The 15,857-nt window shown below is 38.3% G+C and overlaps 1 protein-coding gene across 1 annotated transcript in view; it reads right to left on the reverse strand.

Annotated features, from left to right (window-relative positions):
• The window catches only part of sanbr (SANT and BTB domain regulator of CSR), a 137,687-nt gene extending 123,253 nt beyond the window's left edge, over window positions 1–14,434 (reverse strand). The window contains exons 1-3 of the mRNA XM_048601511.1: window positions 14,273–14,434; window positions 8,430–8,610; window positions 5,570–5,660 (exon numbers count right to left, since the gene is read on the reverse strand). Of these exons, the coding sequence (XP_048457468.1) occupies window positions 5,570–5,660; window positions 8,430–8,610; window positions 14,273–14,428 (428 nt within the window). The 5' untranslated portion in view covers window positions 14,429–14,434. The remainder of the gene's footprint in view (window positions 1–5,569; window positions 5,661–8,429; window positions 8,611–14,272) is intronic.
• Between the last annotated feature and the right edge of the window lie 1,423 nt (window positions 14,435–15,857).

Below are 15,857 nucleotides of genomic sequence, written 5' to 3' on the forward strand. Positions count from 1 at the left end.
ACTTCACGGAAAAATATGGAAAAGTTAAAGGGGGTAGGACTCAGCAGAGCTTATTAAAGTTTTCAGAACAAGTAATAGGACAGAGATTATGGAAAGGGTTAGGAATCCAACTTCAGGTACAGCAGATAAGGAGACAACTATGAGAAGGGGGGACTGAGGGTGTTGTACTTAAATGCACACAGCGTATGAAACAAGGTAAGTGAGCTTGTAGCGCAGATTGAAATTGGCAGGAACAATGTTGTGGGTATCACAGGCATGTGGCTGCAAGAAGTTCAAGGCTGGGAACTAAATATCCAAGGATACGTCTTATTGGAAGGACAGGCAGATGAGCAGAGGGGGAGGAGTTGCCTTCTTAATAAGAAACAAAATTAAATCAATAGCAAGAAGTGACATAGTGCAAGAACTGGAAGGCCTAGAATCTGTTTGGGGAGAGCTGTTGAACTGCAAAGGAAAAAAAGACATTGATAGGAGTATGTACAGGCCTCCCAATAATAGGATGTGAGGAAGAAAATAAATCAATAGTTAGAATAGGCGTATAAGAAAGACACTATTACAATCATCATAGGGGACTTCAATAAGCAGGTTGACTGGGAAAATCAAGTTGGTGGCTGCTCTCAAGATAAGGAATTTGTGGAATGTTTACAAGATGCTTTTCAGCTTGTGGTACAGCCCATTTTGGAACAGACGATTCTGGATTTGGCGATGTGTAATGAGGTAGACTTGATTAGGGAGCTTAAGGTAAAGGAACACCTAGGGGGCAGTGATCTTTGGAATACAGTGGAGAAGCAATGGCAGTGAGTATCTGAGGGTACTTCGGGAGCACAGCACTAACTCATCCCAAGGAAGGGCAAACACACTAGGGGGAGAATGAGTCAAGCATGGCTGACAAGGGAAGTGAAGATGCAGTGAAGACGTGGTGAAGATTAGGGGGAAGCTACAGGATTGGGAAGTCTTTAAAAATAAGCAGAGGATAACTAAAAAAGCAATAAAAGGGGTGAGAAGACAAAATATAGCATAAAAGAAGATTGTAAGAGATATTTTTAGACATCTAAGAAAAGGTAAGAGAGTGGCAACAGTGGACATTGGACCCTGGAAAATGAGATCAGAGTAGTAGTAATGGTGAACTGTAGGAACTGAACAGGTACTTTGTATCAGTTTTTATAGTGAAGACTCCAGCAGCACACCAGAACTTTAAGAGAGTCAGGGGGCAGAGGTAGTGGTGATCACTAAGGAGAAGGTCCTGGGGAAGTTGAAAGATCTGAAAGTGGATAAATCATCCAGATCAGATGGACTACACCATAGTTTTGAAGGAGATAGCTCAGGAGATTGTAGCGGCATTGGTGGTGATCACTGGTGTCAGGAAGGGTCCTGGAGGAGTGGAAAATGGCTAATCTAACACCCTTGTTTAAGAATGGAGGAAGACAGAAAACAGGAATCTGTAGGCCGGTTAGCCTGACCTCTGTCATTGGTAAGATTTTAAGTGTCCACTATTAAGGATGAGAGTGTGGAGTATTTGGAAGTGCTATAAAACAGCAAAGACAGCATGGCATTGTCAAGGGGAGGTCATGCTGACAAATCTCTTGGAATTCTCTGAGAAGGTAATGAGCACGTTAGACAAAGGAAAGCCAATGGATTTGATCTATTTGGATTTCTAGAAGTCATTTAACAAGGTACCACAGAGGAGGCTGCTAAATAAGAGCTCACAGTGTTAGGAGCAAGGTACTGGTATGGATAGAGGATTTGCTGACTGGCACAGGCAGAATGTAGGGATAAAGGGGTCTTTTACAGGATGGCAGCCGGTGACTAGTGGAGTTCCGCAGGAGTCCATATTGGGACCACAACTATTCACGTTATATACTTACGATCTGGACAAAAGGAACTGAGGGCATTGTTGCTAAGTTTGGAGATGACACAAAGATAAGTGGAGGGATGGTAGTGTTAAGGAAGCAGGGTGGCTGCAGCAGGACTTGGTCAGGCTAGCGAAGTGGGCAAAGAAATGGCAGATGCAATACAATGTGGGAAAGTATGAGGTTATGCACTTTGGTAGAAAGGAAAAGCTTTGGAAATCTGAAACACAAAGGGACTGAAGGATCCTAGTTCAGGATTCTCTCAAGCTTAGCATGGTTCAGTTGGCAGTTAGGAAAGCAAATGCAATGTCAGCATTCATTTCAAGAGGACGGTACACTAGAGCAGAAATATACTGCTCAGGCTGTATAAGGCTCTGGTCAGACCGCATTTAGAATACTGTGTGCAGTTTAGTACTCTATATCTAGGAAAAGATGTCGGAAACGATGCACTGGCCTTGGAAGGGATCCAGACGAGGTTTACAAGAATGATCCTAGGGATAAAGGGCTTGTCATGTGAGAAGCGGTTAAGGACTTTGGCTCCATATTCCATGGAGTTTAGAAACAGGAGGACGGATCTGACTATAACTTACAGAATACAGAGAGGCCTGGATACAGTGAATGTGGAGAAGATCTTTCCACTAGCAGGATGGACTCAGGCTTGAGGGCACAGCCTCAGAGTGAAGGGACCATTCTTTAGAAATGAGATGTACTCTAGTTCCTTCAGCCAGAGGGTGGTTAATCTGTGGAATTCATTGCCACAGAAGGCTGTGGAGGTCAAGTTATTGAGTGTATTTAAGGCAGAGATAGACAAGTTCTTGATTGGTAAGGGGATCAAGCAGTACAGGGAGAAGGCAGGAGAATGGAGTTGAGAAACATATCAGCCATGATTGAATGGCAGAGCAGACTCGACGGGCCGAACGGCCTAATTCTGCTCCTATCACTTATTGTCTTATAACTAACAATTAGGCTGCGGCAGGTGGGGGCGGGTTGGTGGTGGCAAGGAAGATGTTCGTATTGTAGCTACAGTGTACATTAAGCTGGTAGGCCTGACAATCTGATGGTTGAAGCCCAAGAAAATCAGCTACATTTATGTTTATTCTTTTTTTTAAACAATTAGGTAGATTATCTTGTTTAAACACCATAACCCTGAAGCATTAGAGATCATTATTTTAGCATTATTGCCACATAGATATATGGCCAACAAGATCTGATGTTTATACAGCTAAAATAGCATTCAAACGCATAGGAACATGGATTTAAATTTTAAACATGGGATTCAAGGCTCCATGACATGCACTTACTCAGTTCACAAAAATAAAAGCCATGGAGTCACATGTAAGTGATGTTCTGATGAGAACTAGAATGTTGTCAAGCTATCACAGGTAAACCTCAACATATGTCCCTTTGATATAACGTTCATTTAGACTTCAATATTTTGGTAGGTTTTGAATTCACTGAAACATATGCTGAGGTTTTACCTTTCTTAAGAAATTAAACATGGTAGAATTGTGTTTATGAAAACACTGGTATGGAAAAGATGCTGTATCTTAAATTACTTCCAACATTATTTCAATATATGCATTTTGTCAGTTTCATTAAAGGTATTACTTGAAGATTCTGTGCTCCAAAGGGACTGATCAATGATTAATAGTTCTTCTCGTAGAATGGGTATTATCTCAAGCGTGATCCTGAAGTCTGAGCGTGCGCAATGTGTAATTTTCCAGATGCATCAGCACCATTTAGCTAGCAAACTATTGGATCTTTTTCTGCAAACTTAAAATTTACTTGGCAGTTTTTCCAAGATTATTTTGCAAAATGCTGGGGACAAAACACAAAAGTTAGATTTGTGTAACTATATTTATGACAGTGGTGGCAAGTGTGATAAAGATGGAAAAATTACCAAGTTAAACCAATTACTGCTGTATCTTAAGTTGCTTCTGAATCTCATATTCTGAAAAGTTAAAACAAAAAGGTATGTTAATTCATTAGTGTGTCTTGGCTTACTTTTTAAAAGATCAATTTTTAATAATCCTGCATTTATCCTATGTTTTATTTTTGGTAGAAGATGTTAACATTCTTGCTGATGTGATGGAAAATACAAGCCAGAATGTGAAAACAGATAAACATTTAAAAGTCAGTTACAAAACATTCAATTAAAAAATGTTAGAAACCAGAGAAGTCCTCTTTGCCACTCATCCAATGTGTCAGGTCTAAATGATCCCATTCCAATCCCTATCCTCAGATTCCCACTGTGGACAGACACCAGGAGTGCAGTCAATTGCATTTTCCTCAGCTCAACTAAACACAAGTCCTACCTCCATAGTTTCATGAAACTCCAGGACCAAAGATGATAACTTTGTAGGCAGTCCACCATGAAGGCATTTTCTGGGATCTTAACGTGCTTGCTTTCAATTCTTCAGTTGTGGCTGTCACTTAAGTTGTAAGTTGATACTATTGAATGCATCTTTTGGGTTTGAAAGTCATGACTGTGTTCATGAGGAACAGCAGTTCACGTGTAATCAACCAATGCAGTTGCAACATCGGGGATGTTTTGTCTGCACCACTATCGCCTCAAGTCCCACATTTATAGCTCCCATCACATCTCCTAGATAAGACAGTCTGTATCATCTGCCTCACAAAAGTGGACATTATCGCTGCATCATTTGCTGTAAGATAAACTTAACAATTGCTGTAACACGACAAAGTCTGAACCATGACATTAAAGATAACCATAGTATGAAGCTTTTGTGTTAATTTTTCTTTATGTCCAAAACAGCACACACATGTATTAAAATAAATGACAAATCATATTTGGAAATGGCAATAAATTTACTATCTTCCTTGTGGAAAGGAGGCACCACCTGCACAAGTACAAAGCTTTCAGAATGTTGGATTCCCTGTAATACAAGGCATCACAGAGAATACCCAAGTGAACAAATCGTTCTCATGTCAACCTTATGCCTATTGTTTGCACTGTGAACACAAACACTAACATGTATCTTATTTCTGCATCATTCTCTTTGCCAACCTCCTCAGCCCTATGCAATAAAAAACTCTAAACTAATTTAGGAGTCTTGAGTTTGTAACCTATCCCAAAGCTCACTCATGTCTGGTCATTCACCATTTGCTCCCAGTCTCCCAGCATCAGCAATTTTAACATCCACTTGCAAAATCCCTCCACACCATAGTTCCAGGGACAGAGTAGACATTTGGCAGCTGAATGTCAAAGCTCACAAGCTTCACACTTTGGAAGAAAACAAGTTTGTCTTAACAATATCCTCTAGGATTCTAGATTCAGATTCTCTTCATGAACATCTTTACAGCATTACGTTTCTCCCAAAATTTCTACCCATCTCAGTTATCGCCACTAATTTCTCTACCAATTTGTCCTGTAAAATGTCATAAGATGTCTTGCTCGATTAAAAGGAAGGCATTGAGTAATTAATTTAATCATGGAATTACAAAGTGTCTTAACTTTAAGCCTTTCAAAATATTGTCTGATGATTAATATTGGTTTTCGAATCATTGTAACAGTTTACATGCTCACAAATGTTTACCTACCACAACCTGGATCTGGCTCATCTAAATCTATCCACTCAGTTCAAAATATGCCTTTTTAAGTTCCAGTAAAGAACTTCTTAAAGCACGTACTCATTAGGATAACATGATATGGTCTGATTATAGCTCTTTTTCAGAAATAGATAAATATTGTTATTACCCACCCTTGGCTTTCATCTAGTTTGTCTTCATCTTTATCAGTTGAACCATTTTCTTTTAGAGCGCAATTTCTTCCTGAAGATACTGCAGACCGTCCTTGAATAATGAACAGTATTAAAACCAGACATTCCAGAGTCAAGACAGCCAATCTATATTGCACTGATCAAAAAGCATTATTCAATCAGTTTTACCCTTTTTTAAGTTAACATTTGAGCCACAAAACGTAATTCAAACAGTCCCTGTGCCCTTCCAATTCATCAATTACTGTGCTCAACACTTAACAATTTGGCTGTGACTACTTACAGTAAAGGACAGGTTCATACAAGATGACATAGTGAGCAAAGTTTAGATGCAAATCCTGAGTTTCACCTGGGAGGTGGGAAGAAAGATTACTTTCCCCCTACTACAGCTCCATGGAACGTAGCATCAGTATTTAGGATGGACCTGTTTCCATCAGAATTTCCAAACAATTTACAAGTCCTTAAATTGCATTGGGGGTGAAGGGAATATTTTGACTTCCAGGCCTTCTCCAAATCATGGACATGTATCTGGTGTAGGTACTGTGAAATGTGAAGTAAAGGTGTTGGGGGTCCCATGTCAAGTGTCATTGTCCAGTGTCCATTGGGTAGAAGGATTCACATGGGTGATTGAGGCAGCATAAACTGCCAGCCCTAGCAACAGAATATGACAATAAGTGTTCAGGGTCAGTAAGCAATCCTTGTAAGGAGCAACCATAGTCAAGGAACTATTTTCAGATGGAAGGGTTCTCTAACAATTTAGCTAGAAAGCAGGATACCGCTGTCACGACTTCAATAAGACTGACACACATTGTAACAACAACCCATTTTGGACCTGTACTTGTCAGTGAACCATCCTCAATTGTCATGGATCGTATACATTTTATCATCTAATTAACTAATGTACCATATCTGAACTGCTGCTTCTTAAAGAAAAACTTAATAAACTTTCTGAAAAATCCTAACAAAGATTTGATTGCCTATATTGGAGAATCTAATAAATGACAGCTACTGGGGCTATGAAAGTTCTGAGTGGATTACTTAACAGCTGAAGTGTATTCAGAGTGGGCTGCATTAAAGAACTCTCAAGTGAACCCTTAAGGCACCTCTTTCCTTCAGAGTAGCAAGTGGCTACTACGACAAGCTTCTAAACTCATGCAGCTTCTTTGGCCATTTCAAGACTCTACTCCCACAAAATAGGGCAGGATCAGTGTTTGTGTGCATTGGCAGATGTGGGCTTAGATTCACTACAGTTGTACCAACAAAACAAAATGCAGGAATTATAGGAGTGCGAGTGTTCAAATTGAAGGCTAATTTAGCGTAACAAGGAGGCAATCGCCAAGTATCTCTGTCCTAGATGCTTACTTCTGTTTTTGTTAACATTTTAGAACATTATTTCTGTTTTTATATGGTAAGGAGTTTTCCATAACGGTGTAACAATTTCTTTTAAATAATTGATATTGCCTTTCACTAGACAGAACACAAGTGTGTGATATTACTCAGACAGTCCTCTGAAAATGTAAATTAAAATGTCACTAGTTTACATGTAACTCAGTTGCCTGAGCATCTGCCATGTCATCTTGGAAGCAGCACTGAAAGAGTTACAAGTCTTCAAAATTAATGCATCAATAACTACTACTATGTTGCCAGGTAATGAATAACACCAAAATCAAATATGTTGGAATAGAAAGGCTAAGCAGACATTCAACTGGGATGTTCAAAATTGTGTAGGATTTTCACAGGGTAGATGGAGGAAAACTGGTGAACGAGTGAACACAACTTGAAGCCATAAGTTTAAGAAAGTTGGCAAAAATCTAAAAGAGAAATGAGAATTCTCTTTCAATACAACAGGTTGTTAGAATATGGAATGCACTAGATGAAAGGGCGCTAGAAACTAATTTAGAAGTAACTTCCAAAAAAGAACCGGATATATACTTGGCAAAGAGAAATTTACAAGGGAAATAGGGCTATATAAGACTCTGGTCAGATCATGTTTGGAATATCGTTAGCAGCTTTGGGCCCTGTATTTAAGGAAGGATGTGCTGGCTTTGGAGGGGTCCAGAGGTGTTCACAAGATTGATCATGGGAACAAAGGGCTTGTCATATAAGGAGCAGTTAAGGTCTGTATTTGATGTAGTTTAGAATGATGAGGGGAGAATCTCATTCTAACTTTGCGAATACTAGGAGGCCTGTATAGAATGGATGTGGAGAAGAGGTTTCCACTACAAAAGAAGAGTAGGACCCACGGGCACAGTCACAGAGTGAAGAGACAACCCGTTAGAACCAAGAGAAGGAGGAATTTCTTCAGCCAGAGGATGGTGCATCTGTGGAACGCGTTGGCACAGAAGGCTGCGGAGGCACGGCCATTGAGTGTATTTAGGACAACGATAGATAGGTTACAGGTAGAAAGCAGGAGAATAGGATTGAGAAACATATCAGCCATGAATGTTACTGTATATTTAATGGGCCGAATGCCCTAATTCTGCCTCAATGTCTTACTGTCTTAAGAGCAAGAGAATGCGACTAACTGTACAGCTCTTTCAAAAATCTGCAAGGGATATGAGCCAAACAGATTTGCACTGTGCAATTTTATGTGACTTAAAACAGTGTGTTGAGTTTTACTCAGCAAGCCACATGCAACAATACAGCTTCAGGACAAGTATTCAGCAAGACAGGACGTGGAAATAAACTTGTAACTCATGATTCCCAAATAATGTTTTGATTAGTTTCAACTTGTAGAACCTACGATGTTCTTTGGACCTATTACAATACATTTTAAGTATCATTTGATAAGAAATATATGATATTATGTTATAAAGATTTAAACACTTGAGCAAATGTAACTGACCTGATGTGGAAATGCAATTCTGCACCACTGATAATCTAGACTTTTCATCATCTTCATGGTCCAGTAACGTTGATTTAATATATGTTGCTAGTGATTTAGATGGACTGCCTTCACACTTGTTTTCATCACAAATATGGGGCATGGTTCCATTGTTTCTCATTTCTTCAAATCTCTTGGCACACTGCAAATAATTTGAAGTTCAGCTTTAATAATAAGCCGTAACATTCAAGTCCCTTCTAATCACAATTTCTATGCTCAAAAATACCCAATAAATTTTAAATTTGATAACTGAAGGGAAATTGCAATAAGAAATTAGCTACTTGAACGACCATATGAATAATAATACTAATGCAGATTACTGCTTGAAATAAAAAGGACAATTTGTAAATCCTTTTGTCTTGCACTCATCAAGACAATTTACAAGAATACCAATTCAAGAGCAAAAACAGTGTTTATACTGCATGAGAGGCAAGTGCTGATTGATTGGCAAGTGGACTCTGGTACAGGCACTGCTGTGGAGAATGTACTGATTGTACTAATGACAGTTAATCACCAGGCTTTGTTTAAATTTAATAATTAAATTTCATTAAGTAAGGCAGGTTTACTCTGGTAACTGTTCCTCTGGTCAGGATACTGCCCTGAGAAATGAACCAGCAAATGAATATCACCTATGGTGTCGAGTTAAAACAGGCACAGTGTGTACATGTTCTTTCTGTCTACATAGAACAGGACCCTGTATAGCAAGACATGGAGTTTCCAGTACACGCGACTGTAGCACAGTACTAGCCTGACTGAAAAATCCTACCTTGGTTGTCAGCATTATTTGCATACTCAGGATTATTTAGCAAGTAATGTGCATGTGAGAATCACATCTAATGCTCAACACTGCTGCAAGTTTTGCAAGCATTGGTTGCTTGGATTTGGTCAGTACCTCGTTTGTTGTGAATAGCTGTAGGAAAATGCTGTTTGATACAATCAGTCAGACTTTGTGACTTACAGCCTACATACCCCATATCACACCTGCAGGCACAGAAATTCAACTACCACATTACTCCTTTGGATAATCCTGACGGTACAAAGAACTAGTCTGACAAAACTTCAAACTGTCAGTTGGGCTTGCACTATGGCACTCTTGTATGCACTGGAAGCTCCATATGTTAACACATAGGATCCTCTTCATTACAGACAGAAAGAATGTGTAGATGCACCATATCTGCTGCAATGCAACAAAATAGGTGACAGCCTGATCAGTGCCCTGACCAATCAGATTCAACCTGCCTGGTTTAAAATGTAAACAAAACTTGGCAGTTAACTGTCAATAATCATTAATTGCTACATTCTCCATGGCAAAGCCTCTAATGATCACAGTCCACTTACCAATCAATCAGCACTCTCTCATGCAGCATAGGCACTAGTTTTCTGCTTGAATTCATATCCCTGAGAATGCCCTGAGTGAAGGATGAAAATCTTCACTAAAATATGTCTTTTGTCTTATTCTGTACTAATAACTGACTAATTCTAAGCCTGCTTGGCCACTCTATTTCAATTTTCACCTTTACCTTAACTACCTGCCAATCTTAAAAGCTGGCATAGTCTTAATTTATTCATTAATTTCAGCTTTCTACACCATCAGAAAACTGGCTTGAAAATATTTATCTTGCTGTCTGCCCTATTTCTACTACTTTTAACTTTATATCTGCATCCCCTCATTTTAGATCTCTCAACACTGGAAACATTTTTTAATCTATTCTATCCCCTCCCTTATAATTTCAAAATCTGTTTCAAAACATTGCTCCTCCCATCTCAACTTAAGTACTTCATTTAATACATTACTCTATTTTTAAATAATTCAAGCATAACCTCCTTCATGCAAAATACTTACTAGATAATTTAAAATGTTTAAAGTCACCATACTCCTACTGGACCATAGGGCTGCTCTCTCATTAGACGTAGATGACTGGTTATGGTTTAACCTAGGAGTCACAATGTCATGTGAGGGGATAGGGTGAAATAGACAGTCTTTCATGGTAACTTCAGCCGATGCAGAAATTTAACCCATGCTGTTGGCATCACTCTGCATTGCAGACCAGCTGACTTAACCCCTATTAGATATTGACATGTAGGCAAATACACAAAGTGTGGTGAATGGGCAGGTGACTTAAAAGCATAAAAACCATGTTAGAATATGATGCAATGGCAAAAAAATAGTAACAGGGCTTAAAAATGGTACAGATTTGATGCTTTATATACAAGAATGCAAAGAGTTCATAAAAAGGTGGGGAAAGGAAGAAAGGGAATTGGGTGCAGGAACTGATTTGAGAAGAAATTGTATTGGAAAGGGGGAATACATTTCAGGTGGCAAAGACAGAATTCATTTGCTTAGTGTCAGGAACCAGAAAAAGAATGACCACAAAACTAGAAGCTTCATGTAAGTCATCAAACAGTGTGAGAGATAGGGAAGCAGATCTGCAGTGTAGTCACAGATGTATAATAAATATTGTGTAATTTTATTGGGAGATATAAGTCACCAAAATATCATTTGGGAGCATTACAGTGAAAGGTAAGGAGGAGGAATGTGTTCAGGCTTTCTGAGTCCACATGTTCTCAGTCCAACTTCAAAGGAGAAATTGCTGGATCTGGTGTTGAGTACTGAAATTGACCAAGTGTCTGCAGATGACCTCATCAAGATAAAATGGAGCAAACACTGGAACAGAACAATAGATGAATTTTGAGGAGATGAAATTTCAGATATAGGTTAGGCACATTCAAAGGCAAAAACCAAATGTGAACCAAAGCCAGAATTCTTTGATGACGAAGGAGATAGGAAGTAGAAGGGTGAATGATTCATGTCAGGCAAACTCTCCAGCAAAATAAAAACAGTCAAATATAATTGATTGAGAAGGCAGTGAAGAGGAAAATAAGACTGGTAAAGAGACTCCCTTCTTGTAATTCCATTCCTAACATAAATATTAGACAAGTTATACTTTGATTTTAGAATTATTTTATTTATTCATTCATGGAATGTGCCTGTCAAGTCATTTATGGTCCATTACTGGTTTCCCTAGAAAGGAAAATGGTGAAGCACCCTCTTGAAGTATTGTAACCCATGTGGCTATGTAATTCTTCTCCAAGACCAAAAGTAGTAGGAGCAGAGTTAGGTTACGTGACTCCTCCAGCCTGCTTTACCCTTTAATATAATTGTTGATCATCTAACATAACTTCACTTCCCTTACCCCCAAATCCTTTCTGTCCTTAGTGTCCAAAAATGTGTCACAGTTTGCAATAAATGGTTTAAAAATAAAATTGTCTACTTATAACTTAAACAAAAACAAGCTGCTCCTCTTTCTGCTCTCCACTCCTGACTTCCACACCATCCAGATGCAAGCTGCCAAACAGAACTTTGCTTGTTTTCATAACAACACAAGAAGTAGTAGGTCTCTCAAGACTGCCCTGCCAGCCTATAAAAATCATGACAGATCAGTCTCAGGCCTCAACTCCTCTTTCATGCCAGTTCCTCGTAGCCCTCAACTCCCCAATATTTCAAAAATCTATTTCCTTCCTCCTTAAATACCTCCAGTGATCTAGTCTCCACAACTTTTTGGGGTAAAAAGTTCCAGGCATTCCCTATCCCCGAACAGAAGAAATTCATTTGGATCGCAGTTTTAAATGATCATCCCCTTATTCTGTAACTATGTCCCCTAGTTTGAGATTTACCCATTAATGGAAACATCTCTTCACAAGAGAATGTTTACTACTACTGGCAACTCACATTCTACACTCTTGAAAACAATCAAGACTTAAGGGTCTAGTCCCTGCCAAGCATTATTTCCCTGAAACCGCAGAACTATCATCATTAGAATTAGCAATATAGGCAAGCTAAAATAAGTGTATGCAAATGCAAGATGATTAAGTATCAACTTTGAATTGAAATTTAATTAAGAACTGGTACAGAGGTCAGATTCTTCCTTTTCACCCATATAATGACCAATATTATATTTTTTTGAAATGTCAACCCGAGGATACTGGGGTTACCGGACACTTAGGAAACAAAATATTGTGGCTCCAAGAACATCCCTTCAGGGCTATGAAAGTAAGTTCTGAACTTTAAATGGTACACACAATTTTCACAAGAGTACAATATCCTTTGACAGAAGGATGCAGTCAACTTTCAAAATACTAATAAAAACATCTTTTTGAAAAAAGGTAGACAGGGACAGGAACCTCAAGCTTGGCCCAACATTCAGACCGACCATGACGACCTAATCTTGGCCTTAACTCAGTTTAAAGATCTATTTCAGCCCTGTATATGTTCATTCAGCTACCTTCCACAGCTCTGACATAGAAAATTCCAAGGATTCACAACCCCAGAAGAAATTCCTCATTTCAACTTAAAATTAATGATTTCTTATTCTGAAGCTACGGCCCCTATTTCTAGATTATTCTATAGTGTGAAATACTATAGACGACTGCGAATTATGACAATGAGAACTCAGGTGGCCTCAGTCTGTAAGGAATACTTGTCAAATAGTTTATAAGCATCATCTCAAAATCAAACAACTATCATGTCATCGTCCATCTCCTATATAGCTATACTTCTCCGAAAAAATATATAACCTGTGCAGTTGTAAACACAACTTTATCTGGGCATTCAAGAAACATAATTGATAAATTCCAGCAACCAGTCATGTTTCACAAAGCTAGACTTGTAATGCCAGTCATAAGAAGACATGAAACAGGAATATTTATTTCAGCTCCTCAAGTGTGATCTGCTTTTCTATTAGACTCTTAAATACTTTATACATAACCTTTCCATTCTTTCGGTTAACAAAATTTTTTCTGTCTTGGAAGCTTCATTCATCTTAATATCTATAGTTTTTCGGGTGGAGTCTTCCAGATTTATATTGAGTTGTGTGCGAAAGGTGCTCCTAGATTTTATCTGTAAATGGTCTGGTTCAAATATTTTAAAATTATATCCTCTATTGTCTGGATGCCTTCACCAGAGAAAGTAATTTCTCTATATCTCTCTTATCAAATAATTTTAATATTTTAACCATCTGCATCAGATCACTTTCAATCTTTCACATTCAAGGGATTGCAAGTTGCATTCATAACACTCCTTAAGCCCCATTATCATCCATGCTGAACTTTTCTGTACTTCATCCAGACAAACACATCTTTCCTGAGATGCAGAGACCAAAACTGAATGCAGTACTCCAGATGTTTGCAGAATGTTTCCAAAATGATGGAAATTCTAAAGTACTATTGTAATCAAAATGATGAAAACTATCATTAGAACTTCAAATGAAAAATACTTCAAGGAACATTGAAAGCAAGAAAAGCATTCTGCAAATACACCTTCTTCTCCTTTTTATGGTAATCTATTGCTATTTCCCATTTGAAGGCCAGTTGCCATTTGGAAATTAGCTTTTAATTAATTTTGCATAAGTATTTAAATTACATCTTTCAGACTAAAGATTTTAGACAACATGAAAAATAAAGCATTGTGTCATATTAGTTGATTGTCAAAAAAAAATCTATCAAGAAACCAATATTAAATTTATTATTAGAAAACAACAATCAGAAATTTTCATTGTAACATGTGACCCAAATTAAAATTATGCCAGGAAGCCAAAAGAAAAATGACTTTTAACATAAGGAAGTCAGATTGGTTTCAAGGTATTGCTATAAAGCAATCTTACAGGCTTTCAGCCTTGACAGAAACAAATAATAATTTCAACAACAATCAATTGGGTTTGTTAATTTGATACATTTCAATGTATTATTCTTTAGTGCTGACTGGAAAAGTAGAAAGCCACAAAAGGCAAAACAGTAACTTACAGTACCTGCTTGGCTGTGACTCCCGGTATGAGTCTAGCTACACTTTCCCAGTTGATAGTCTTAGGCTGGGCTACTCCTAACAAAGAGCGGAGAATCATATCCAGCACCAGTCCTCGGTTCTCATAAAGAAATGGGACACCTACTGAACACGAGTGACTCATCTTGTTTTCTACTAGACTGGGAAAAATAGTAATTTAGTTAAAAATGTTAACAGGTACTGTCAGCAGCATTACTACTTACATAGATAGCTTCAGTTAAGCATTTTGGATTTCAGTTTTTAATTAATTTGGCATACCATAGAGTCATAGAATCATACAGCATTCCAACTTCATTCCAACTTGTTCATGCCAACCAGATATCCCAAACTTAACTAGTCCCATTTACCTGCATTTGGCCTATATCCCTCTAAACTGTTCCTATTCATGTACCTGTCCAAATGTCTTTTAAATGTTGTAATTGTACCACCTCTACCATTTTCTCTGGTAGCTCATTCCACACACACACTACCCTCTGTGTGAAAAAGTTGCTCCTCAGGTCCCTTTTAAATCTTCCCCTCCTCACTTAAATCACTGCCCTCTAATTTTGGACTGCCCTACCCTTGGAAAAAGATGTTGGCTATTCACCTTATCTATGCCCCCAATGATTTTATAAACCTCTGTAATGGTCACCCCTTAGCCTCTGATGCTCCAGAAAAAAATGTCCCAGCCTATCCAGTCTCTCCTTAAAACTCAAATCCTCCAGTCCTAGCAACATCATTGTAAAATTTTTTTTACACTTTTATAGTTTAATAATATCCTTCTCACAACAGGGTGATCAGAATTGTGTATAATATTCTAAAAGTGGCCTCACTTACGTTTTGTACAGACGTAACATGACATGCCAATTCCTATATTCATTGCTCTGACTAATGAAGGCAAACATACCAAACGACTTCTTCACTACCCTGTCCACTTGCGATGCCACTTTCAAGGAACTTTAAACCTGTACAACTGTGTAAGCCCCACCCTGGTTTGCTGTACCAAAATGCAACACCTTGCATTTATGTAAATAAAACTCCATCTGCCACTTCTCAGCCCACAGGCTCAACTGATCATTATCTCATACTCTGAGATGAGCTTCACTCTCCACTGCACCACCTATTTTTGTATCACCTGCAAACTTACTATCCATGACTCGTATTTATATCATTGTCTTAGATGAGAATATAACAAACAACAATGGACCCAGAACCGATCTTTGCAACACACTGTTTGTCACAGGCCTTCAGGCCACCACTCTACATGCCACTGACTTTACAAGTAGGAGCACAGATTTGAAGTGTTTTTTTAAACAAATAACAGCACTTTAGAAATACTATAAATCACATACTATAATTGTGTTTGATACATTGAACAAAAGCCAGTTAAAGTTCACTATAATGCACCTGTACCAAAGCAGCAGTTGAGTAGCCAGCTACACCTTTATTTTACAATGCAAATACTTCATGCATTTTACGAAATAGTCTGCAGTAATAGCGCTTCTGTAAGTGATTAAACTGTCACGGCATGAATATATTCTAACTTCCATGACACCAAAATTATTGTTGAATGG

The sequence above is a fragment of the Rhincodon typus genome, chromosome 9 (genome assembly GCF_021869965.1).
Source record: "Rhincodon typus isolate 14 chromosome 9, sRhiTyp1.1, whole genome shotgun sequence".
NCBI classification, from domain to species: domain Eukaryota; kingdom Metazoa; phylum Chordata; class Chondrichthyes; order Orectolobiformes; family Rhincodontidae; genus Rhincodon; species Rhincodon typus.